Raw genomic sequence first — 23,154 nt, forward strand, 5'->3', positions numbered from 1 at the left:
AGATGGAACACTGAATGCAACACTATGGCAAAGAATAGGCTGGACAGGGATGAGCCCGGCAGCACTGGCAGAGTGCACACGAGTGTCTGGGCTGTTGGTGCAGCAACACAATGGACTTCATGTAGCACACAGGGCTGCTCTGTGGCTGGCAGAGTAGTGCACAGCTAGGCAGACCTGCTGGGGACCCAGCTCTATGGGCACGAGGATTTCCCACCTACCCATCCCTACTCTGACTTGCCTCTCCACCACCATCCCTGGACAGCATCACCCAAAGGGATTAAGTCTTTTGACAAGGCAGCCCTCTGTTGTCACAACCACATCCCATCAGATGGGACGTGGCTGCTGACTCCCCAGTACCGTGACAGCTAGAAAATGAGCAGGAGGAAGGATACGTGGTGGGCTGGGTGTCTGGTGGCTTTCCCCATGGTGGCCGCGCTCGCTGTGACCTCTTGGGTCGCTCTGTACCAGCCGTGGTGAGATCCAGCTGTATAGTCAAGAGTTCGACATGAACGCATCTTGCTAAAGAATTGAGCCCTTAGTGGTTTGTATTAGCAAAAAAGAGTTTGATTGAATGAAAATCCAGCAGTTATTCACACAAAGCTGAAAAAATGCAGATACACTTTCAACTGTTGTGCTTTGTGTCCAACACACCCCTCACCAGCCTGCGCAGTGCAGCTGGCATGGGGTGAAGGCATTGATTTGCAGAGGTCCCAGCAGGTACAGCAGCTCTCTCCCCAAGCCCTTGCATAACCACTGATAACCCAGTAGAAGAATTACCTGGAGTTCCCATGACCACAGCAAAGTACAACCAGCAAGGAGCTCAGGGCAGCTCACTCTGGACCCCCGCAGGCGAGGAAGGCGGAGGACGAGCAGGCATGCTGGCATGCTTGGTTCTCTAGATAAGGCAGAGCTGGCACTTCGGTTTTAGCTAGACTTCTCCTGGGGAACCCTGAATATACAGCAACCTTTGTAAAGGAGACCGAATCGCTCCTGGTTTCCTACCCACCCTGGTTCCAGAGCTAATCCCAGCATGACTCTGGTGTTTGGCATACACACACTCACATGTTCACACTAGCCACACGGTTTTCCTCACAGCCAGGTTAAAGAAAAATAACCAAAAAGTTCAGTGCTCAGACAGACCCAGCTGGGCACTGTTGCCACAGCAGACAGACAGATGGACAGACACACGTCTCAGATTGTTGGAGCCATCACAGTCCTCCCAAACAGTGATATGGAACAGGCAGCTCAGGCTGTACCTTCTTCGGACATGGATCTCAAAGGATCTGTCTTTGTAGAAACCTCCTTTTCCAAGTACTTTGATGGCTACTCAAGACTATGTCCAGAGCCCTCTGATGCCACTCCTCTGATGCCAGCCTGGCTGGGGGGACCCTGCAGAGCCCCCCACCATGTGGGTGTCCCCTCCCCTGGGACCACAGCATCCTCCTGACCTGGGAGAAGAGCCAATGAACCCGCACTGAGGGATGGGGCAGACATCCCACACCTGATACTGGGAGAGAAGATTCCAGCTCTGCAGTGGCACATCTGGGTCTCAGAGCAGCCACAGGTAAAGATGAGACACCTGGTGGGAAGACTGGCTAAAGAAAGGGGTCAGCTTCAGCATCACTTTTGGCATTTCTTTCCCAATGCACCCCAATAATGAAAACTGGAGTTTCAATGTCATCAAGAACCTGCTTTACTCAGTAAATCTCACTTGCTTGAAAACAGGGCCTGCCAGTGGTACCACCACAGCTGGGAGGGCATGAAGGCACCAGCTGGCAGCACTGTCCTGCTTCTTCATTACTCAAAAAGTAATTAAACACATAGCACAGATGTACAGGACAGCTCAATGTCTGAAACTGAGTGTGATCCCACAGTGTGGCCTGGGCTGGTCAGACCTAGATCTAAGAGTAGAGGATGAAGGGCCCTCAGGCTGAGATCTGACCTCGTGCTCCCCCAAGCACAACGGGGCCATGCCAGCACATCACAGAATGACCTCTGCTTTTCCTCATGCAAAGACCAAATCGTGGCTTTGAAGACATAGGGGACTGAGCAAGAATGAGCTTTTCCAGGAAGAAATGTGCTTCTTACCCACCCAGTGACCACAGCAGCCATCCTGCCTCGACTATTCCTAAGAGAGTTGCTGGGGAAGTGCTTTAAAACCACTGCAAATAATTTTGTATTCAAAAATTACTCAATCTGTTGATGCTTATATACAGGAGTCAGTTCTTGTGCTATAAATGTTATGATTCATTGCTTCATTTTATTTCTTTTCTCTTTTTTTTTTGAAAAATACACTAGGAGACATGAACTGTTTTGCTATTTTTCTAATGAAGACGCTACTCACGCTTAAATATCCAGTATTTATCATAGTAACAAATTCAAACAGTAAAGTGCACCCATTTACAGAGAGAACAGATGGAAAACCTTTAGTGCAAGAATCCTGTGGAAAATGTAACACACAGAATCGTGGAAAAACCTGCATGCCGCAGTGTTTCAAGCCATCTTCAGCTTTGTGGTTGTGTTAAAAGCGTGAGCTGTTTTCTGTGTCCCTCAGAAAATCTTCAGAAACTGAAAAGTTACACACAGGAGTGTTGTGGGGGGATGTTTTGAAGGACAGGACTGGGAGCACAAGGCAGTGAGTAGCAGAAGCCAAGCATGGCCAGTTCTCCTGTCACTGCTCCTGGACCACCCTGTTGGTGTGGCAGTGCAGAGGAGCACCCCGGGTAAAATGGGGACAGGGATGAACTGGGTAACTTTTTCCTTTCAAAGAAGCAACTCAAGGTAGGAAACCACTGACTCAGGCAGAAAGCTGGAGGATGGGAGGCACTAAGCAAAGTGACTGATGCTGCTCCAGACCCAGGATATGTGTCCCAGCTATGGCCACGTGCGATGTAGAGGAGAAACTGGTTATTCCTTACAATACAGAGCATGTTATTTCAAAAATGAGAGGAAGAAAGAAAACCATCACACCCCATTTTCAGGGAGAGAAACCAAGCACAGAGCTGGGTGTCCCTATGGGGTAGCTGCCCCATCGAAGGGGTCCCAGCCAGCCCCTCATTTTACAGAGCCCTGGGATAAAAGCAGAGGGTCAGCACTGTGTTGCACCTCAAGGAAGAAAACACCGACCTCAATCCAAATACTGGCTTTGACAAAGACCAAATGGCCCAAGAGAGCCCCAAAATTGCCACAAGTCATAGAGGAAACCCCCCTTCCAAATGCTCTCCATGTGTCTATGAGACACAAGCCTCCCCTGGCCTGAGGTGTGCATGTCCCAGCCTGCTCTGAGCAAATTAGGCAACGAAATAGCAATGAGATGTGCTGAGCCACACAGAGGGAAAATAAAAAAAAAAGCCCCATCAAAGCCAGGGTTTGCTTAAGGAGTTGCAGACCCTGTCCTGAGCTGGTGTGAAAGGGTGCAGCTGCAGCGATGTGGCGCTGGGATATGCTCACTCACACCACGGAGGTTGGAGCCCATGGTTTGGTTCAACAAGTCTTGCAATCAATTGGCAGTAGCCCTTTGGAGGTATCGCTCCCCTGCTCAGCATTGAATCGCTCCCAAGAGTTGATATGAGTGAGGTTTGGCATTGGGCAACAGGCACTAGTTTGCTTTAAAACAAGCTACAGCATTATCACTCTCCCTCCTGTCATCCCACCCTTCACCCTCAGAACAGAAAATGCGGATTACAAACCCTCCAGGAATAAAGAAATCTGTAAAGGACGTTCTTCTCCCCACCTCAAAATAAATTTTCAGCAAATAATTGAAAAATTATTGAAAATCCTATAAAAAGGATTTTGGAACTGGCCCTTGCTTTTCATGCTGTCTTGATGTGACTTGCATTTGATTATAAACCAAAAATACAGAGAAAACCCAACACAAACTGGAAAATGTCCTGAAATAGATAACATAAATAAATTATAAATATGTCTCTCTTAACTACAGCTTCTCAAAAAGCAACACATGGTCTCTACCATGTAGAGATGTGGAACACGGTGTCCCTTCCCAGGATTTTGGGAACAGACAGCCTCTGCTCCCTGGCAGAACTGAGCCAGAGGGAAGGGATGCTGCAGGGCTGGGACTGCAGAAGGACCCTTCCTCTTTTGGAACCATCATGCCATGCTCTACATCCTCATCATAAAAAAAAGTAAAAAAAAAAATTAGAATTGCAGTTTTCCCCTTTGAATACCATTTCGTAAGTCAGATTTTTGCTCTTCCTTGCAAGTGATAAATCCCCCCCAGATGAGGTTCCCAACACTAGCTTGCCCCATGCAAATGCTGCGGGTGAGGTGCAGTCTGTCAACAGTGGGAAGAAATTAGTTCCATCTCAGTTCATGCACAAGAGGTTCCTGGCCAATTCCCTTCTGGCTGACTAAGACACCTAACAAAAGGCAAACCTTCAACCCTCCATGCTTGTAAAATGCCCCAGAGCAAAGAAATCAGTGTGAGGGCAGCTGGCAGGTACTTGGAAAGCAGCAAAGTGCTGCCCCACCCTTTGTGGCCAAGGACAAATTAAATAAGGGAGGAAAGTGCTGTAAACCAGCAGAATCAGGATGGGTATTGTGGGTGCTGTGCATAGCTACTGGTGTTACATCACATCACCGAGGGTAATCTGCTCCTTGGGGCAAAGAGACAAAACAACCTGGCTGGCACGGGGACCTGTGCCTTGGGAAAGGCTCCTGTGGAATTCCCTAGGAATTCCCATCAGAGTTGAGTAAGAGATCATTGAGACAAAAGAAACCAATTTAAATCCAAGGCAATTGTCTCTTGAGAAAGAGCTGGTTACCTCCTGCTTCGTAGGGATATCTCTGGACCTCCCCACACCACGGACTAAGATATCCTGGTTGGAACTTTGCTGGAATTGGGCAAATGATACTGGCTCGGCTGATGTTGGCTTCACAGTCAGCTGAGGAACAAAAGGGCTGGAGCACGTGCACGGCTGTCTGACCACCACATAAAGTACCGGAGAAACTTGACCATGTAGCTATCAAAGAGAAATAAAAACAATAATAGTAATAATAATAATAATAATTATAATAGTATGCATGGAAATCAAGCCTGGAAGTGTGTGCTGAAAACATGAGGGTCTCACTCCAACAAGTGTCTTTTTACACATTAGACTCCACAAATGGTCTCTTTGGTTTGATTGGGGATGTCTGCCCTTGCCTGGAGTCCCTGGAGAGCTGCCTGTACAGGTTATCCTGGTAGGCCTGTGCCACGGGCAGCGTCCTTGCCACCTTGACGTCGGGGTACGAGGAGGCTTGGGTGACTCTCTCCAGGAGGTCTCCCCGGGACCCATTGGCCAGCATCCCATGGGGGCTGTAATAGTCTTCCTCTAGCAAATGGCCATTCTGTGCATTGTTGGTTTTGTTATAAAAGGCAATGTTGCTGATTGAAGAAGGTGGGCTAAAGGACTCCGGCTGGGGCAGGTTGCCAGGAGACGTGGGACTAATGACAGTGTCCACTGACGACACAGCCCAGGTCCGGTTCTGCTGATGGAGGTGGGGGTACTGCTGAGTCCGAGCAGTTTTGTCGATGATGCCCATGAATGGTGTGGTGCGGGAGCGGGCTGGCTCGCTGGGGTAGCCCCCCTGCGTGGGCGAGACCGGGGACAGCTCGTCACACGATCGGTCGTAGGCTGGCTTGAGGGGAATCTCCATTTGCTGAATCGAAGCAGAGGGGCGGAAGTTGGGAGTCAGGTTGGAGGTGGAGGAGATGCTATTGCTGGAAGGGGAGAAGCGGAGGCCAACGCTCTGAGAGTGGAGTAGAGGCCTTGGAGTCGGTGGGTGAGGCTTAATTTCACTGGGATTGACTGTGATGGGTCTTCTTATGAGATGAGACACATCTGGAGAGCCCAGTTGGTTGGCAGGGAGGGAAGAACGCTCCAGGTCAAGCTTCGAGTGGCACACCGGGTAGTAGGAGGCAGATTGGCTTCGCCCAATCTGAGGAGTCTGGCTGTATCTCATGCCCCCTCTGTATGCTGAGGATGGTCTCTGTGGAAGGTCTTCTTTGGCCAGCCCTCCGTGCTGACAGATGGCTCCGGCGCTGAGGCTTGCCTGCACATGCTGCACAGGCCTGCTGTCCCCCACGATGCCCCCGATGGAGCCCTGGTAGACCAGCCGGCTCTGGCTGACCCCCATGTCCCCCGATGATGACTGGTACTTGCTGGCCATCGAGTGGGCAACCTGGCTATACGCACCAGTTGGGATGACAGTGCTGGAATGGACGGCAGAGCTCGGCTGATTGCTCCTCACGATCTGTGCCTTGGCTGGCTGCAGCCTCAGCCCCGGCTGCGGCACAGCCACGGGGAGCTGGGGCAGCTGGAAGGATCTCTGCGTCATCTTGGACAGTGGAGACTTGGGTCTGCCGGGGAGCTGGGTGACCCCGCTGGGCTCCTGCTGGTAGCGGACCGGGGAGCCGGACTGGGACCTGTAGACGCTCATGCTGTCTGCAGGGGGACTGGCGCGGTACTGGGGGCCTCTGCGAAGGGGAGACGGTGGTGGGCTCTGATACTCCTTCCCTTGGCTTCCCACCGGAGGGGGGCTGAAGCGGTACGTGGAGCCTTGGTGAGCTGGGGACGTGTGTGGAGGACTGGGTCTGTAATGTGAGTTTTGGTGTGTTGGAGACAGAGCAGGAGACGTGGACTGGTACCCCTGCCTGGTTGGTGAACCCACAGAGCTGTTGGACCTGAAATCAAAGACCTGATGAGAGCCAAGAGGTGAGCCAGAAATATAGGCTGAGTCCCTGTGAGCTGGAGATGGGGGTGGGCTCTGGATGATGGGCAGCCCTTGGTTTGGCCTGGACTCTGTCTGCAAGCCAATGGAAATGTTTTCTACATCCTGCTCGAGGTATTCCTCCTCAAAGATATCTTGCACAGAATACAGCTCTTCATGCTGGGCTTCGGGCTCTGGCTCTGCTGGGAGTGGTGGTGGCTGCTGCTGCTGCTGCTGCTGCTGCTGCTGCTGCTGCTGCTGCTGCTGCTGCTGCTGCACCTGCCTGCACTCCTCCTCCACTCGCATCAGCAGCCGCTGGATCTCACGGTTGTTAGGACACAACTTGATGGCCTCGTTCAGGTCCTCCAGGGCTGCTGAAAACTGCCTGCTTGACAAAGGAACAGAAATGAGAACTGAAAGTACTCTGGATTTCGACGGAGCTGTTTTCAGAGATTCCAGGGGAATAAAGTGGCTTGTGCATGTTACTGAAGGAGAGATCTGCAATTGCTAGTGCTTGCTGCACCTCTCATGAGCTGCCTTATGGGCCTCCCTTGGTTTGATGTTATCCAAACAGAGGGAAGATTCTGGAGAAGAAGGGAACACAGTCCTGAGATGGCACCACCAAGACTAGCAAACACACCTGCCTCTGCAGCTTACATTAGGGGCTAATTAATTACTCCCCCTAGCATCACTGAGAGGTTCACCTCTGTTTTAGCAAAGGGGACACAACACATTGATCACTGCAAGCCCAGCTCACCACTGCTGTAAACAAGCTCTGACAGAGCTACAACCACTTACGCCAGTGAAAATTTAACTTCTGCCTGATGCCAAGACCACACAGCGTCAGGCCTGGCTCCAGAGCTCAGGGGCTCCCACAGGTCAGTGCTCTGGGCAAGGCTTGTCTCTCCAGTTTTGCTGTGGATTTTGCTAACTTCTTTGGAATGAAGCAATCAAGCGATGTGCCAGAGGCTGTGAGCCCAGGGAAAACTTTGTGAGGGAAAGGCCAGCCTAGGAGGTGTAACAGGGAGGTGGGGGTTTGGGAAGGGGGTTGTCATTTACAGGCACACTGTTCACTCTGGAGCAAAACTACATGTTTGAACTTGACTGTCATCTGGCAAAACCCACCCAGATGGGGGAAAAGCTCCCCATCTCTGATCCCCCCCAGCACCAGCTTAATCTTTTGTACAAGCCATTGAGAATCAGGTGGAATAAGGAATGGCCTCTTCTTCTACCAGCTCTGTGACCCCAGGGGTGCTGCTGGCATAGACTGGGACAGGGAAAAGCAAAGCTGAAGTAGTGACAGTTTCTGTTGGAGCAATGTGGGGAGAAAAGGACACTGGTATCTGGCAGGCTGATATCATCTGGAGAGGAACAGGGGTCTTTAGGTTCCTCCTAATGTTTTGGGAACAATGGAAAGGAAACCATGAAAGGCAAAGCATAAGGTGTGTGTACAGCTCAGCTTGCAGGGCTCCTTTGTGAAGACAAGGTTACAGTTTCACCTCCCACATCAGGACCTGGTGGACCTGCACCAGTTGGGCCAGGGGCCCAATTCCACACTTGCCTCCAGCATGGAATGTCACACAGTGGTGGTGTCTACTGAGCTGGGATGTTTGCACAGAGGGGCTCACATACCTGCACTGCTATGTGAGACATTCTGACTGCCAATTTAGCAGAGATGCAGTGGCAGGGTGCCCAATTTTTAGGAACAGGACTCCCAAGCTGCTCATTAGGAATGGCCAGTTGATCTAATCTCACATCTTTTAGCCTTCAGGGAGGTAGGTGAACAAGGGAGATCCCTGTGCTGCAGCTCTCCAGAGGCTGGTTGCAGTGCCCTGGGCACAAGTTCTGGCTGGAGGCCAGCTGGTCAGCAGCATCTGCTGAGCAGAAAGGGCTGCAGGACAGAGATGCACAGAGTTTAAGGCTAGAGGAGACCACTGCGATGAAAGAATCTTCCCTCTTGCACAACACTGGCCCTGAGTCATATCCTGCTTTGAGTCCAAGTCATGGTCAAACTGAACTGTATTTTGAAAAAGAACACCCCACTTTGGTGCACAGGTCTCCAGTGCTGTAAGATGTCCAGACAAAATTTCACCAAGACAAACGTCTCAAAACACTTGGACTCAGAAATCACCAAATGAGGGAGGGCATTACTTTGGAGTTCAAGAAGTTTGTGATCGCACTAATGAATGTTCCTTGGCCATTTCTTCCCACGGGGCCACTGCCTGGCTTGGCAGGGTGGGTGGCCACCCTTGACAGGCCTGCAGAGACTGGCCCCTCACACCTGCTCCCTGTCCCTACTCACCTGCTGCTGCGTTTGGCCCTTGCTCTTGCATAGTAAGCTTCGTAAGATTTCGGTTTCAGCTCCAGTGCTTTAGTGGCAAATTCCTCCGCCATTCCAAAATCCTGTCATTTGAATAGGTGTGCAGGTAAGTAACTGAATAAATTTAGAAATAAAAATACATACAGCATGGGAAGAAAACAAACTTAGTATGGACTTTCTTTTTCATATTGCATGGAAAACTGTATGGTATTGGAATATTTCACATAGATTCAACATCATTTACAGAGAGCTATGATGGCATATCAATCCCACTGTTCATCACTTCTCCATGACAGCCCACCTGGGAGGATAGTTTGGGAACAGGGACAGGGTAACACTGGGATGGGACTGCTCTGGGTGCTTTCCAGGGGCAGTGCCATGAGACTAGATTATCAGCTCTGGTTCAGGTCCTGTCATCATCTTCCCTTTCCTGGCTCTGAATGCTTCATGTCCTGCTAAGCTCAGCTGAAGCTCAGCACTTGTGAGGGAGAACTCCTCCTAGTGGGAAGGAATCCATTTCACAGCCAAACACTGCTTTGGATTGCTGCACTGGGCGATGACCTGAGCAGCTCTGGGAGAAAGGACTGAATAGTGCTGCTCCTGATTTGCTCAAAAACTTGTGAAGCCAACTCTTGCTATGGGCATGCCCTGCCTGGGGAACCTTATACTTCTGTTTGTACCTGCAGTAGTAGTTACTAAGGAGCTACTGTCCAATGAACTGAATTGGGAATCCAGACATGAGACAGACACCTTTATGGTCTCATCTATAGGTGCAAAAACTGCAGGAGCAATTACAACCCTCTGAAATTTTCTATCCCAAAACCTGGCATTCCCCAGTTAATGATAAACCAACAATCTTGTCCTCAAAGCACAGGACAAGAGCTGGAGTTGATAAGCTGTGAATTGCCTGATCTAGAGAGAAGGTTCACACTTTTTCTCTAAACTGTGTTTGTTCACCAGCATTAAGATTTTACTCCCCTTGTTTTCCATCTTTCTTCCTAGAAAAAGAAATGAAGGTGTCCCAAAAAGCTCCTTCCCCTCCAGTGTAACCTTTGCTAGCTCATGACCGTAGCAATGTTGCTTTTTGAGTTTCTGGGGACTTTAATTTGTGGAAGTGGAAGTCTCTCCACTGCAAGCCAGGGAAGGCTGGCAGAACAGGCATCTGTATAAGCTGGTTGCTGGATGATGCCAGATTGCAGTGAGGAGAGTGACAGGGATCTGGACGTTCTGGGACTAGAAGGAGTCTTGTGGAGGTGTTTCTGTATGAGTCACTGCCCTGGGGAAATGCTAACCCCTAAGCATATGCTCCTTCATTTGAAATTAATTTGTGTTCAAAGGAGCACATCTCCTGGCTCCTCCTCACTGCTGCCCCAGAAATCTGGAAAATGCCTCCACCCCCATGTGACGATATGAACATCATCATCAAAAGGGAGTAAGAAAAAGTTCAAAGAGCTATAAACATAGCAATGAATTTTTAATCCTCTGAAACGCATACTAAATCACTACTGCTTTGGAATTAAGAAATGCCAGTGCTCTGTGAAGGACAACCAGGTTACAGAGAGGAGAGATCTGAGAGGCCAAAGCATGACCGGGGGGACACGTCTCTGCAGAGGCACAAAGCTGTCGGGCTGTGCTTAAGGCCATGAAAAGAGGGGACACTTACATTCATTTTCCTTCGACACCGGGAGAGGTTGAGGAGCAGTGACACCTTCAGCTCACGGAAGGTTTTCAGGTCTTCTCCAAACCCTTCTCTGGGGAATTTTTTCAGAGCATACTGGTAGCGCTGGGCAGCCTCCTTCACTTTACCTTTCTATTAGAAGGAAAATACGTCAAAAATCATCCTTGGGTTGAGTTTACTTCCCTGCAGAGAATTCACTCACCCCCACCAATGTTTTAGGTGGCTAAGGAAGCACAACTTCACTACTTAGCTCTTTCCTAGAGAGGAAGGGCAGAACATTTGATCAAGGGAACATCTGAGATGGAAAGGCAGATGCCTTGTGCAAGTTGAGATCTCCCATTTCATACAGAGCTGTCACACTAAGCAGGAAATGTGGAGAAATGCTGTTAACTTGATACAACTCCATCTGGTTCTTGGCTGGATGATCTTTTCAGCTGGGTGATCAGTTACCCATTCCTGGAAAAACCCTCCACCCAAAGCTTAATACACATCCAGGAGAGTAAGGAACATGAATTGTGGGACTTTGGGTGGAGCTCTGGGGCTCTGAGAAGCCTCTGCAATGGCAAAGATAAACGTAACAGCACTGCTGTGTCTCTGAACTCGGACAAACAGGGTGAGATTCACCTCCTTGGACTACAGATGTTTAAAACTCTACATCTAAGTCTCTTAACTGGGTTCCATTTATTATTATTGGTATGCAATAGTCACCTTCAAAGGTGACTCACCTCTGCTATTTTGGGCAACTAATTTTGGGATGGGACAATGTGCACTCTGAAGGGGTGCAGCTGGCAGGCAGGGTGAGAGAAAGAGGGCAGGATGGGATCTAGGACACACACAGTTCCTTATGACCCAGACATAAATTTTGCAGCTAAAAATAGCTAGTTTTAAAAACTTGTAGACTCAGGTTTCTCAGCTGTAACACGTATCTCTGGCAGATAACTTCTATTACAATGCCAGCTTTGCATATTTTCTGCTTCACCCTTAGAGCCTCACAGTGAATCATTGTTGTACTTGCACAATTTCTATGTGTGTGCAAATCCCCAGGTTTTAAAGATCGACTTAAAACAAACACAGAGCAAAAAAAGACTCCCTAACTGTAACAGTGGAATGTAGCTCCCATGGGCTGAAGGACATGACAAAGCCAGCTGTGTCCTGACAATCTGTTTTCATTGCAAGAAGTTTATTCCAGGAGTTTTCTGGGGTACTCTATCCCATTGCCTTGATTCCCAACAGTGAGCCCACTAGGTAAAGACAAGGCTGCCAGAGCTGATGCAATGGCAGCAGCACTCCCAACGAACACTTAGGTCCTGCTGTTTTCACAGAGGAAATGAAGTGCTGGCTCAAATCCAGAGCAACTTGGCTTTGCTTCAGCTTCGTTACATATTTAGGCAACCAATCCCCTCCTCTCCAACCCCACTAAGCAAAACCAAATGGTCTGGAGCACAAGGAACACTGTGAGCAGGAGCTTTTACTTGCCATGGATTAAGGCAGCAGCATTAGAATCACAGAACCATTTAGGCTGGGGAGGACCTAACACAGGCAAAACCTCACACCACGTGATGCTGCAAGGCTCCACGTTCCAAACCCACACTTCTTACCTTATAAAACATGTCTCCCTCCTCCATCAGCTTGCTCAACAGGATGATCATGATGTCTGGTTTGGAGGTTGCCATTGCCCAGGTTGCTGGACCTGTAGTGTACAGGATGCATGATGGGTAAAGAACTCATACAATGCAAGGGTGATAGGAAGCTGGGTGGAAAAAAATACCCTGGGGTGGGAATTTCTGCTGGAGAGAACAACTTGGCATGGTCAAAGGGCAGAGTGCTCCAAAGGATTGAGTGGACAATTCCTCTGACACCTAAATTAATATCATTCTTATTGCAGTGGTTTTCCTTTGCAATCATTAAGGCTAATCCCAATGGTCTGGGAAAGCATGGAGCTGTTTCCACAAGAGGGCAGTGCTGAATGTGGAACAGGCTGTCATGGGGGAAACAAACTGTATTTAAAGGAAAAATCAGAGTGGTTACATAAAAGCCACTGATTTCTAAACTCAGATCTATGGAAGTGTACTAGGGAATCTGCACTTTGATAGGTGGTTTATGGTTAAATGGCTTGTGATTTCCAACTTCACAAGATGTGAAAGACTAGAGTAGAAAATCCATTAAGGCAGAAAAAGTGACAAGGGAAAGGCTGTATGTAAGTGCTGCTGGTGTCGAAGGCGTCACTGGGCTGAGGCCACATTGCAGAGCCAGCTCTTATCTCAAGGACTAATACTGGGAGGGAAGGAGCGGCAAAAATTTGACGACAGCTTATTAGTATACGGTGAAGAATAAGTCAACACTATTCTATAAGTAGATTCGGTACATTTTGGGGGAAGGAGGTTAGTTTTTGAGTTCAAGTTATTCTCTGCAACAGTCATTAAAAAATTATTTGAAGGTGAGGTAAATTAAAAGATTAGAGGTGTTGGGGACGCATGCAGGCTAAATCAAACAGGAGAAAGCAAGGCTGACAAAGCTATCAGATCGAAGCTGATGCTGACAGCAATGAGATATACCTCGTGGGCGACTCGGTAACGTCTGACAACCTTCAAAGAAAGGAGAAAACAAGAAGTTGTAGGAGAGAGGGGGGAAAAAATGGATGAAGGTGAAAAAAAAAAAGAAAGGAAAAAAGCAGCTGTGAGAGGCAGGCAGCGAGGAAGCCAGTGCACCAGCAAAATCCCCTTTCACAGGAAAATGTAACGTGAGCAGCTGTGCGGCGCAGTGCAGGTACACTGAGGTCTGGAAGCATACACAGAGCAAGTGAACGCAGCAGCTCACAGCAAAGCACAGACAGAATACACTTGGCAACTCAGACTGGTAAAGATAGAAAAAGCATTACCAGAGGAAAGACCTTGCCAAAGAAACAGTCGTTTATTGATTAACTTTTGCTAAGTAATACGCCAGGAAAGAAAATCAACTCCCCATTTTACTAATGAGAACCAAGTAGTCCAGACTCGCCATCTGCTTTCAGAGTGTGAAGCAGCGGCAGGGGCTGTGGCTGCCTCAGGGCTACACTTGTATTCTTTAGGATGCCAGCCCCACTGCTCCAGTCCTGCCTGAGCACAGAGCTGATGGCAGTGTTCCCCTGTTCTTACCTATCTTTGCTCCTTTCTTCAGGAGCGTGACGACAACCGAGGTGTTGCGGCAGCCCACTGCTCTGTCGAGGGGCCGCATCCCACTGTAGTCAACGTGCTCGATCATGGCCCCATGGTCCACCAGGAACTGAACCTGCAACGAGAAGCCCAACAGTCAGTTCTGTTCCTGGGTGAGAACCCCGCACATGGCTGGGGATGTAGAAGCAGAAGCTTGTTCTTCTCCACTGCCTGGACTAAAAGCACCTCCACAGGGTCTGAGGGTACACTGTGGGCAGCAGGTCGACACAGGGGATGCTGTCCCTCTACTCTATTCTGGTCTCTAGTGAGAGGGCTGTATCCAGCTCTGGGGTCCCAAGCACAGGAAGGACATCGACCTGTTGGAGCAGGTCCAGAGAAAGCCATGGAGATGCTCCAAAGGCTAGAGCACTTCTGTTTAGGAGGCTGGGATAATTGGGATTGTTCAGCCTGGAAAAGGCAAGGCTCCAGGAATACCTTCGAACCCCTTCCAGTGCCTAAAGGAGCTCTATAAAGGATGGAGAGGGACTTTGGACAGGGGCCCAGAATGACAGAACAAGGGGGAATGGCTTTAAATTGAAAAAAAGTAGGTTTTGACTGGATATTAGGAAGAAAATCTTCCCTGCAGTGGTGGTGAGGCCCTGGCACAGGGTGCCCAGAGAAGCTGGGGCTGCCCCATCCCTTGAAGTGTTCAAGGCCAGGCTGGACAGGACTTGGAGCATCCCAGGACAGTGGAAGGTGTCCCTACCCATGGCCCAGGGGTGGAACAAGATGGTCCTTAAGTTCCCTTCTAACTCAAACCATACTGGGATTCTGCGATCTGCTTCTGTGGAAGCACCTTCCCATATGGAGGGCCAGGACTCCATGTGTTTATTGCTACATCAAGCTGAACAGTATGATTTTATGGCTTTTACACCAAGTGCCCATTTTCTTGGGGTGCAGCACAGGCCACTCACCACCTCGGCATCGCCGTAGAACGCCGCCAGGTCCAGCGGCGTGCGGCCGTTCTTGTCCGCATGGTCCGTGGCAGCGCCGCTCTCCACCAGGGAACGCACCACGGCCAGGTGGCCCTTCAGGCAGGCCCAGCTGAGGGCTGTCAAGCCCTCCTTGTCCATCAGAGAAATCGAGGCACCTGAAAGAACAAGCAGTAGCTCACTTCAGAGCTCTCTGCTCTTCAGCACCGTTTACCGCAAACCCACCTTGTTTTCAGAGTGCTCTGCACACAATCATTAATTTCTTTATTAATGTTTCTCACACCACAGATCCCACACTCTGTGGCAACTTCAAATACACTGATGGGAACTGTGGCAAATGAGTTGATTCACACCAAGCTGCAAACTTTTCCACGCCCACCTCTGAGGGCTTTCCTGGCAAACATCTGAGCAGCATGGTGGATCTGATTTTCCTCATCTGAGACATCATCTTTTTAACCACTTTTTTTTACTTAATCCAACCCCATTCCAGCCTGTGTGAGTCAGAGATGAAGACCATTTTGCTGTTTCAGCAGATCGCCATGGGGAATTAAGACAATTCAGCTCAGTTCTCCTAAAAAAGCACATATTTTCCCTTCTTCGCTCCCCTCTCCTTTACCCAAAAGTACACAGTTTCCAGCAGTATTCCTCTCTGAACTTTACCCATTATAAATACAACGTTGTGGGATACACTACTGCCAACTGCAAGCCAAGGAGAGGAGGACTTGACGTTTTTTGGATGAGGAAATGGTGCTGCCAGACCAACAGGTCAGTGTTGCTCCACACAGCACATGGATAGGGATACGAGAGCTGAACAGCAGCTCTCAGTGAACACTCCTCTTCACAGCATGCAGACAACTCCCGTTGCCATGGCTGTGCCATGGCTCTGGCTCTGGAATGCAGGCATGATCTGCAGCAGCTCTGCTCCTCCGAGAAGCTGCAGCTACCTGCAGGATGCTCCTGCCAGCAGCTGGGATGAATTTCTGCTGCAGTGCTTTTCTCCTGGAGGCAAACTCTAAACCTCCCAGCATGAGATTCCCTGACTCCAGAATGTTCAGCAAATGTGGGAGTGATGTGAATTTCCTAAACAATCCTGTTCATCCCAGCTGACACATGCCTGGTCTGCACAGGCTGTCCAGCTGAAAGCAGACTAAGAGGTCTCCCTGCTGGCACAAGCTATTTGTGGAGAAGTACAGCACGGGAATGTTTGCTCCAGGTGTGTTCAGAAACTTCCAGCCGGAGCTGTCAACACAGCATGGAGTGTCAGTGGGGGAGGAGGCAAACAGCATCTGGGGCAATCAGAAATGCCAAGGTGGGACATGGGCTGTAAGGGACAGGCTGAGGGATAACACTGTAGAATCACAGGCTGGAAACCACAGGTTGGAATCTAGGTTGGAAAAGATCTTTAATAACATTGAATCCAACTCTTCCCCCAGCACTACCAAGCCCTCCATTAACCATGTCTCCAAGTGCCACATATTTAAATCTTTTAAATCTCTCCAGTGATGGGGACTCCACAACTGCCCTCAGCAGCCTGTGCCAGGACTGAACAACCCTTTCAGTGAAGAAATTTTCCCTCCCCTAAACCCCCCACTAGAGCAACTCGAGGCTCTTTCTTCTAGTCCCTTGTTCCCTAGGACCAGAGCCCAACCTCCACCCCACTGCCCCCTCTTGTCAAGGAGTTGTGCAGAGCCAGCAGGTCCTCCCTGAGCCTCCTTTTCTCCAGGCTGAGCCCCTTCTCCAGCTCCCTCAATCACTTATTGTGCTCCAGACCCTTCCCCAGCTCCGTTTTTTTCTTTGGACTCCAAAGGCATCTTCATCCTTCAGGCTTCTCTGACCTATTTAGCACTGAAGCAGTCAGACAGGAAACAAAGGGAATGTGGCATGTACCACAGCTGGTCCCCAGCACCTCCCAGCACGTGCTCTAACCTTGTGCAAGCAGGAACTCCACAGTGCCCAGGTGTCCCTCGGACGCTGCCATCATCAGCGGCGTCCGGCCCTGCTTGTCTGCCATGTTCACGTCCGCGCCGTGCGTGAGCAGGAGATCCACGATCTGCAACAGACGCAGGCAGGACACAGCTTACACGTGGAACCACAGCTAAGAAGATGCCAGAGCCAAGGAAGAGCGGAGCAGACCCCACATTCTAAAAACTCCCGCCCCTCTGGGACTGCTGAATGGATGATTAAGGATTATAAAAAGGAAGGGAGATATAAGGACAGGAAAAATGTTCTTGTAAGTCATGAGCATCCCACTTGTTTCTCAAATAGTGAGATAACCAGAGAAGATGTGGCTGCCCCATCCCTGGAACTGTTCAAGGCCAGGCTGGATGGGGCTTGGAGAAGCCTGGGATAGCGGAAGGTATCCTTGCCCATGGCAGGGGGATGGAATTAGATTGTCTCTTAAGATCTCTTCCAACCCAAACCATTCCATGATTCTACGATAACACAGGACTGTAGCCAGCCAGAGCTGGGGGTGACAGAAGCATCACAAACACTTCTTTTCGCTCTGCCCATCCCCCAAAAGGGCTGGCATTCCATGCCCATTCCAGCAAGGCAGAAGGGATGGCCTGACCCACCGTGTCTGGCCCCCCCAGGCCAGAGCAGTGAGGACCCCACTGACCTGCCAGTGGCCCTGTCTGACGGCGCTGAAGAGCGGGACGACGCCGCGGCGGTTGGGCTGCGCCACCGCGGCGCCCTGCTCCAGGAGCAGCCGGCACACCTCCAGCTTCCCGCGGCCCGCCGCCGCCGTCAGAGCTGCACGAGAGGAAAGCGGTCAGGGAAAGGGCCACCCACTCAGTGGAGGGCCCTCCTATCTGGAAAGGGGTCTTTCTGCTGGATACCAAAGTGATGGGGCCCCCAACTTCCAAACCTATCTCATGGCAGGCAAAACGAAGAAAGAAAATGGGCTGGAATGGTACAGTCTGAACTCTTGTCATTTTAGTTACCTCGAAGGTCAACTCTTCTAGGAAAAGCTCACATAATGTCATAGAAGAAGGCTGCTTGGGACAATCAGCTTTTATTGTTTTCTGCAAGTCACTGTGAAATGGGATGACAACCCAGTAAGTATAAAATAATCTACAGCCACTTGTGAATGAGGTTCACGGGGTGTCTGAGGTTCAAATGTGACTGAACGTAAAGGTGTGACTGAGGTTCAGGTTTAGCTGCAAGGAAATGTGATCATGAATCCATTACTGTTTTCCCTGCTGCCAAAGCCACAGGCTGTGAGGTGAATGCAACTGAGTAGGGGCACAATATCCAGAGAAAATACAGGTCTTCAGGTACTTGATGGGACCTTCTGCAACTTGTCATTGCCTCATCCCACCATGACTACAAGGGAGCAAGTGAGAGATCAAGTAGGAGGCACTGCTAGATCCAGCCAGCCACTGATGTCAGTCACATTTTTGGCTTTCCTTTGTCCAACCAAGCACAGAGCAGGATAATCCAGACTGAGAACTCCATATCTCACTTTAGTCTGTAGATCTTTGAAACCAGGTTAACAAATGGAAAGCAAAATAGGATGGATTTGTTCACCTGTTTTCCAAGAAGAACACTATTTCTGGGCTTTGTTTCTGATCAAGGCAGATCCTACCAGCCAGGGTCCCAAAAGTATCTCTCATTTTCATATGCTCATGATATTACAGGTGGGGAGAAGCAACACCTGAGAGCTCTTTCCCTGACAAAATGTGCTTTGTTAACTCAGAGGTATGGTTGAGTTAGAGAACACACACATGATCTGAAAATAGTTCCAAGTTCAGGACCTGCCAGTGACTTGTTACAGTATTAATTTTAGACTTTCTGGTTCCTCCCTCTCCCTAACTTTCTGTGCACTTCAGCACTGGCTCCGTGTTCTGCTGCTTCTGGTAGGAGTTAGAGCAGAAGGTGGGAGTCTATTTCTGACTGATGTAGCTTGTTTTTTCTTTGAAGTGCATTTCTGTGGGTTGGCTGATTACAAGGTGTTGATGGGTTTCCAACTGCAACACTGTTAATGTTGGAGGATTTAATTAATTCCCAATTCTCTTCCATATTATGGCTGAATTTTCTTCTCTTGGGGTTGAGAGACACCAAGAGTTAAAAGAAAAATAATTTTGCTGCCACAAGCAGAACATTCTGCAAAATCTATAATCAGATCCATGTGGGTTTTAAACGTAAGCTATAAATATAGAAGGAGGCAGAGGGATTGGCATGCAGGGCTGCTGGGTTCTATTTCTAAACCTGCCTGCACTTGAAATGTTGCAGGTTAATTTCAGATATTTTACATCAAAATTACTTATGTTTGCAACAATGAAAATACTGTACATCACTCCAGTGTTTGGTGTTTGTTAGGAAATATTCTTGAGAGAAGACTTTACTGAAACAGGATGATGTGATCCACAATTTCTCCACTTTCCCTTGCAACCCCTTCTTCCTGCAGTGACACTCCTGCCACTCTGCTCCTCAGGGTCCAAGCAACTGGTGTGGGTACCTGTCTCCAGCCTGCCCTTGGCAGCTCCAGCTCAAGAGAAGCCCAAAGGCTCCTGTGCTTCTGAGCAGCCAGACCTTGCTCCTGCAGGAGGAACTGAGGAGGATGAAAATGGGCTGGTTTGAAGTTTTACTGTCTGCTGGAGAGCTCCCATGGCCCAGCACAACCAAGGGGAGTCCACTGAGCCCAGCCAAGGAGCAGGAACCAGGATCCTGCACTGGTAAACAGCAATGCTCATTTTGCAGCATCTCCATGAGGACTAGTGCCAGAAGGACTACTCACCGTGCAGTAATCAAGTCCTGGCATGAACACCACACAACAACTGCTGTGTTTCTCAAAACAGCCCAAACAGAGCCTGAGAGCAGGTTCAGGTGTGGATGTGCTCATCTCCGGCAGCAAGCAATGTGAAACCACTGCCTCCTACACCAGGGATCTGCAACAGTGGATTCTGCTTCTGCTGCTGTGTTTTCTTGTAGAAAAAACAACTTTATCTGGAGAAGGAATCATTAAACTGCTCCTATCCTGCACGTGTATCTGTTTCACAGCCTGGCAGCAAGACAAACAGTTTGATGGAGATGTTTTGCACCTCCATCTCTGATGGAGATAGCATAAGTGACTCAGACACTTTTCTGCTGGGTTTTGAGATTAGTTTTGTCCCAGGGGAAATACTCCATCTGGAGTTGGCTGTAGCGTGCTGTCAGCAATTCCTACGTTTATGATGTCACTTGGCACTGCCATTTGGATGGTACCAGGCTGATATCATCGAGCCAGGCACTCAGCTCTGCTCTGTGGCAGATGAAACATGAGCAACAAGTTCAAAACCCAGACAAGCCAGGATGCAGATTTTCAGAGCAGACTGCTATTTTTAGGTGGAAAGCTACATTTCTCTCCAAATTTATTTAAACTTTCTATCTACTTTTGGGAAAATAATAATAATAATAATAATAATAATAATAATAATGATGCAGTTATGTGAAAGAGAATCTTGAGTGTTGTATGAACTTACAGACTTGTTTTATGTAGACAAAAGGCTGCTCAGTTTGATGACTGGTTCATTTTTGTTCATTTTTCCATCTTACCTACTACCCATTTTAATGTGTAAGTGCATATTCCTTTGAGATGGTTCCCCAGGTTGTGTGTGATTTGTCAATGAAAAATCCACATTCCCAATTATTCCAGTTACTCAGAAACCCCTCTCTGACAGAGAAACTCCCAGATGTCTGGTCAGCCCAGCTTCTGGCATTCTTGGGGGCAGAGGTGTGGGACAACACAGATGGAAAAAGGCAGGGTGGGAACATCAGAGCTACCTGTTGGAAGGGAAGGGAAGGGAAGGGAAGGGAAGGGAAGGGAAGGGAAGGGAAGGGAAGGGAAGGGAAGGGAAGGGAAGGGAAGGGAAGGGAAGGGAAGGGAAGGGAAGGGAAGGGAAGGGAAGGGAAGGGAAGGGAAGGGAAGGGAAGGGAAGGGAAGGGAAGGGAAGGGAAGGGAAGGGAAGGCAAGGGAAGGGAAGGCAAGGGAAGGGAAGGCAAGGGAAGGGAAGCCACTGTTTCTACAGAAATCACCTGTCTCTCCCCAAAGGCTGTCAAAGCTGTTGATCTGGGCTCTCTCCACCTCCTCTTCATCTTTTTCTGGAAGATCGAGCAGGTAGGAGACAATCTAAAACAAAATGATATGTCAGATCATGAACTCGAATGTGCAATACAGGAACTGCTGACACCATCACACGAGCTGCTTGGAATACACAGAGTGACCAGTCTCTGCCTGGCACCCTGAGATCAAGGAAATAATTTTCCTGAGATTAATCACTGAACCTGCTGCCCTCTACAAGCAAAACAAAACCCAACTAAGTGTCTTGGTATGATGGCACATGATGAGACTTGGTAGGGTCAGTTGTGTGAACTGTGTCTGTTCTGTTGGAGATGACCTGGTGTGTGCAGTGGATGCATCTCCTGGAGGAGGTGAGGCTGAGAGGAGGTATTTGGTAGGAAAGAAACTCATTCCGAAGGAAAAGAAGAAGGAACAGGGGCTGCCATGGGTTGCTGGGACTCTGTGGGCAGGACTAGTGGCAGTGGTGGGCTTGGCACTGGGTTAATGGTTGGACTCAATGACCTTAATGGTCTTTTCCAACCTAAATTATTCTATGTATCATTTCCCCTGTCATAAATGTTTGTCAGGATGGCAGCAGAAAGCTCTCTGGCTCTTGTTTCCCCTGACACACAGGCCAGAGTTACGTGCTCTCATGTGCCCCACCCGCGCTGCAGGAGCGGTGTAGGCAACGTGCGTCCATCCATCTTATCCCAGCTTGAAAGTTTATTCCAAAAGTTTATTCTGACAACTCAAAGGCTTGTTATGCTTCCTCTTCTGGAGGCCTGCCCAGACCACAGGGATCTGTGAACACTGGGATGGGACAGGGAGGAAGAGCAGGACAGAGGTACTCTGCACTCCACCTCCAGACATTCTTTGGTGAGCGGGCAGGAAAGGGCCAAGCCCTGGGCTCCCACCCTGCAGAGGAAGAGCAGGTCCTACCTCAGTGTAGCCCATGCTGGCAGCGGCGATCAGGGCCTGCTGGATGGCGTGGCTCTTCCTGAACACCCCCTGCTGCTGCCCAGCCATGCTCCAGTCGCACTGGATCAAGAACTTCACCACCTCCAAGTGTCCCCTGAGAGCGGCGTGGACCAGGGCACACTGCCCGTTTTTGTCCAAATGATCCACCTTGAAAAGAGATGAAAAAACACAGTTAACAAAATCACGACCAACACTTCTTTGCTTCTTCAGAGTTTCCAATCCTGGTTTCAAAATAATGCCACATGAGCAAAATGAGCGTTTTTCTGGTAAACTATCACTTCCATAACCAGAAGACAAACATTTCCAAAGCAATGTCCCAGGCTCTGGCATTATCTTGGCCACAAATGTTTGCTTTGGGGAAGATACAATTACTTTTTTTAGGTTTCTTCAGTTTTCTGCAGACTCAAAGACTACAAAAATATTTTTTCCTTTGTGTCTTGAAGTCCAGCATAAAAATTTTCTTGTGCATTGAAATCATACACGCTGGTATCTCCTTTAGCCATATCTACAAGAGGAAAACCAGTTTTTTTTCCCAGGTATCAGTTCTTTTGAGAGCCCCAGAAGTGCCTCAGCCTGCAGTCAGACACTGTAACACAAACCCAGTGCAGGCATAATCAATAGAAATTAGAGACAGTGCTTGACAGCCCTGGAGGAACTTATTTGGTTGTATTTTGGGGCATGATTTCCACTTGATGTCTGAATACATCAACTGGGATTTCTAGATACTGTCCCAACAGGGACAATTGGAGAACACAAGAAAGGCAGGTCAGTTGTCATCCTCTTGCTGGTTAACTCCTTCTGTGCTCTGCAGTGTACTGTGCATCATTAAAAATATAGATAATTATTATATTAGCATATTTTTACTAATATTAATTCAGAGAATCACATAATGGTTTGGGTGGAAAGGGACCTTAAACACCATCTCATTCCACTCCCTGCCGTGGGCAGGACACCTCCCACTACCCCAGGCTGCTCCAAGCCCCATCCAGCCTGGCCCTGGACATCTCCAGGGATGGGGCAGCCACAGCTTCTCTGGGCACCCTGTGCCAGGGCCTGACCACTAAACTACAGTTATATAATACAAATGAGAAATATTTCACATATTATAACACATCCACATTAATAATATATCAACATTTGTCCTTTCTCAGCTCCTGCAGTAATCAATACTGCAATGTTCTGCAAATATCTCAGTCTTCAAACGATATCAAACTGTGTTTTGGGGTATTTCGTCAGCACTGTTAGGGATATTCAAGGAAAACTATGAGTGGCAGGACTTCTGTCACTAAACTATCTCAAAATATCCA

At 48.9% G+C, this 23,154-nt stretch overlaps 1 protein-coding gene across 1 annotated transcript in view; it reads right to left on the minus strand.

The window, feature by feature from the left end:
- Positions 1–5,103: 5,103 nt before the first annotated feature.
- TANC2 (tetratricopeptide repeat, ankyrin repeat and coiled-coil containing 2) overlaps positions 5,104–23,154 on the minus strand; it is a 120,890-nt gene continuing 102,839 nt past the window's right edge. Inside the window, exons 19-29 of the mRNA XM_062507951.1 lie at positions 21,809–21,994; positions 20,845–20,938; positions 17,447–17,580; positions 16,756–16,879; positions 14,812–14,987; positions 13,841–13,973; positions 13,262–13,291; positions 12,305–12,396; positions 10,692–10,838; positions 9,011–9,111; positions 5,104–7,093 (exon numbers count right to left, since the gene is read on the minus strand). Coding sequence (XP_062363935.1) covers positions 5,104–7,093; positions 9,011–9,111; positions 10,692–10,838; positions 12,305–12,396; positions 13,262–13,291; positions 13,841–13,973; positions 14,812–14,987; positions 16,756–16,879; positions 17,447–17,580; positions 20,845–20,938; positions 21,809–21,994 — 3,207 coding nt within the window. The remainder of the gene's footprint in view (positions 7,094–9,010; positions 9,112–10,691; positions 10,839–12,304; positions 12,397–13,261; positions 13,292–13,840; positions 13,974–14,811; positions 14,988–16,755; positions 16,880–17,446; positions 17,581–20,844; positions 20,939–21,808; positions 21,995–23,154) is intronic.

Source organism: Cinclus cinclus, chromosome 24 (genome assembly GCF_963662255.1).
Source record: "Cinclus cinclus chromosome 24, bCinCin1.1, whole genome shotgun sequence".
In the NCBI taxonomy this organism is placed as follows: domain Eukaryota; kingdom Metazoa; phylum Chordata; class Aves; order Passeriformes; family Cinclidae; genus Cinclus; species Cinclus cinclus.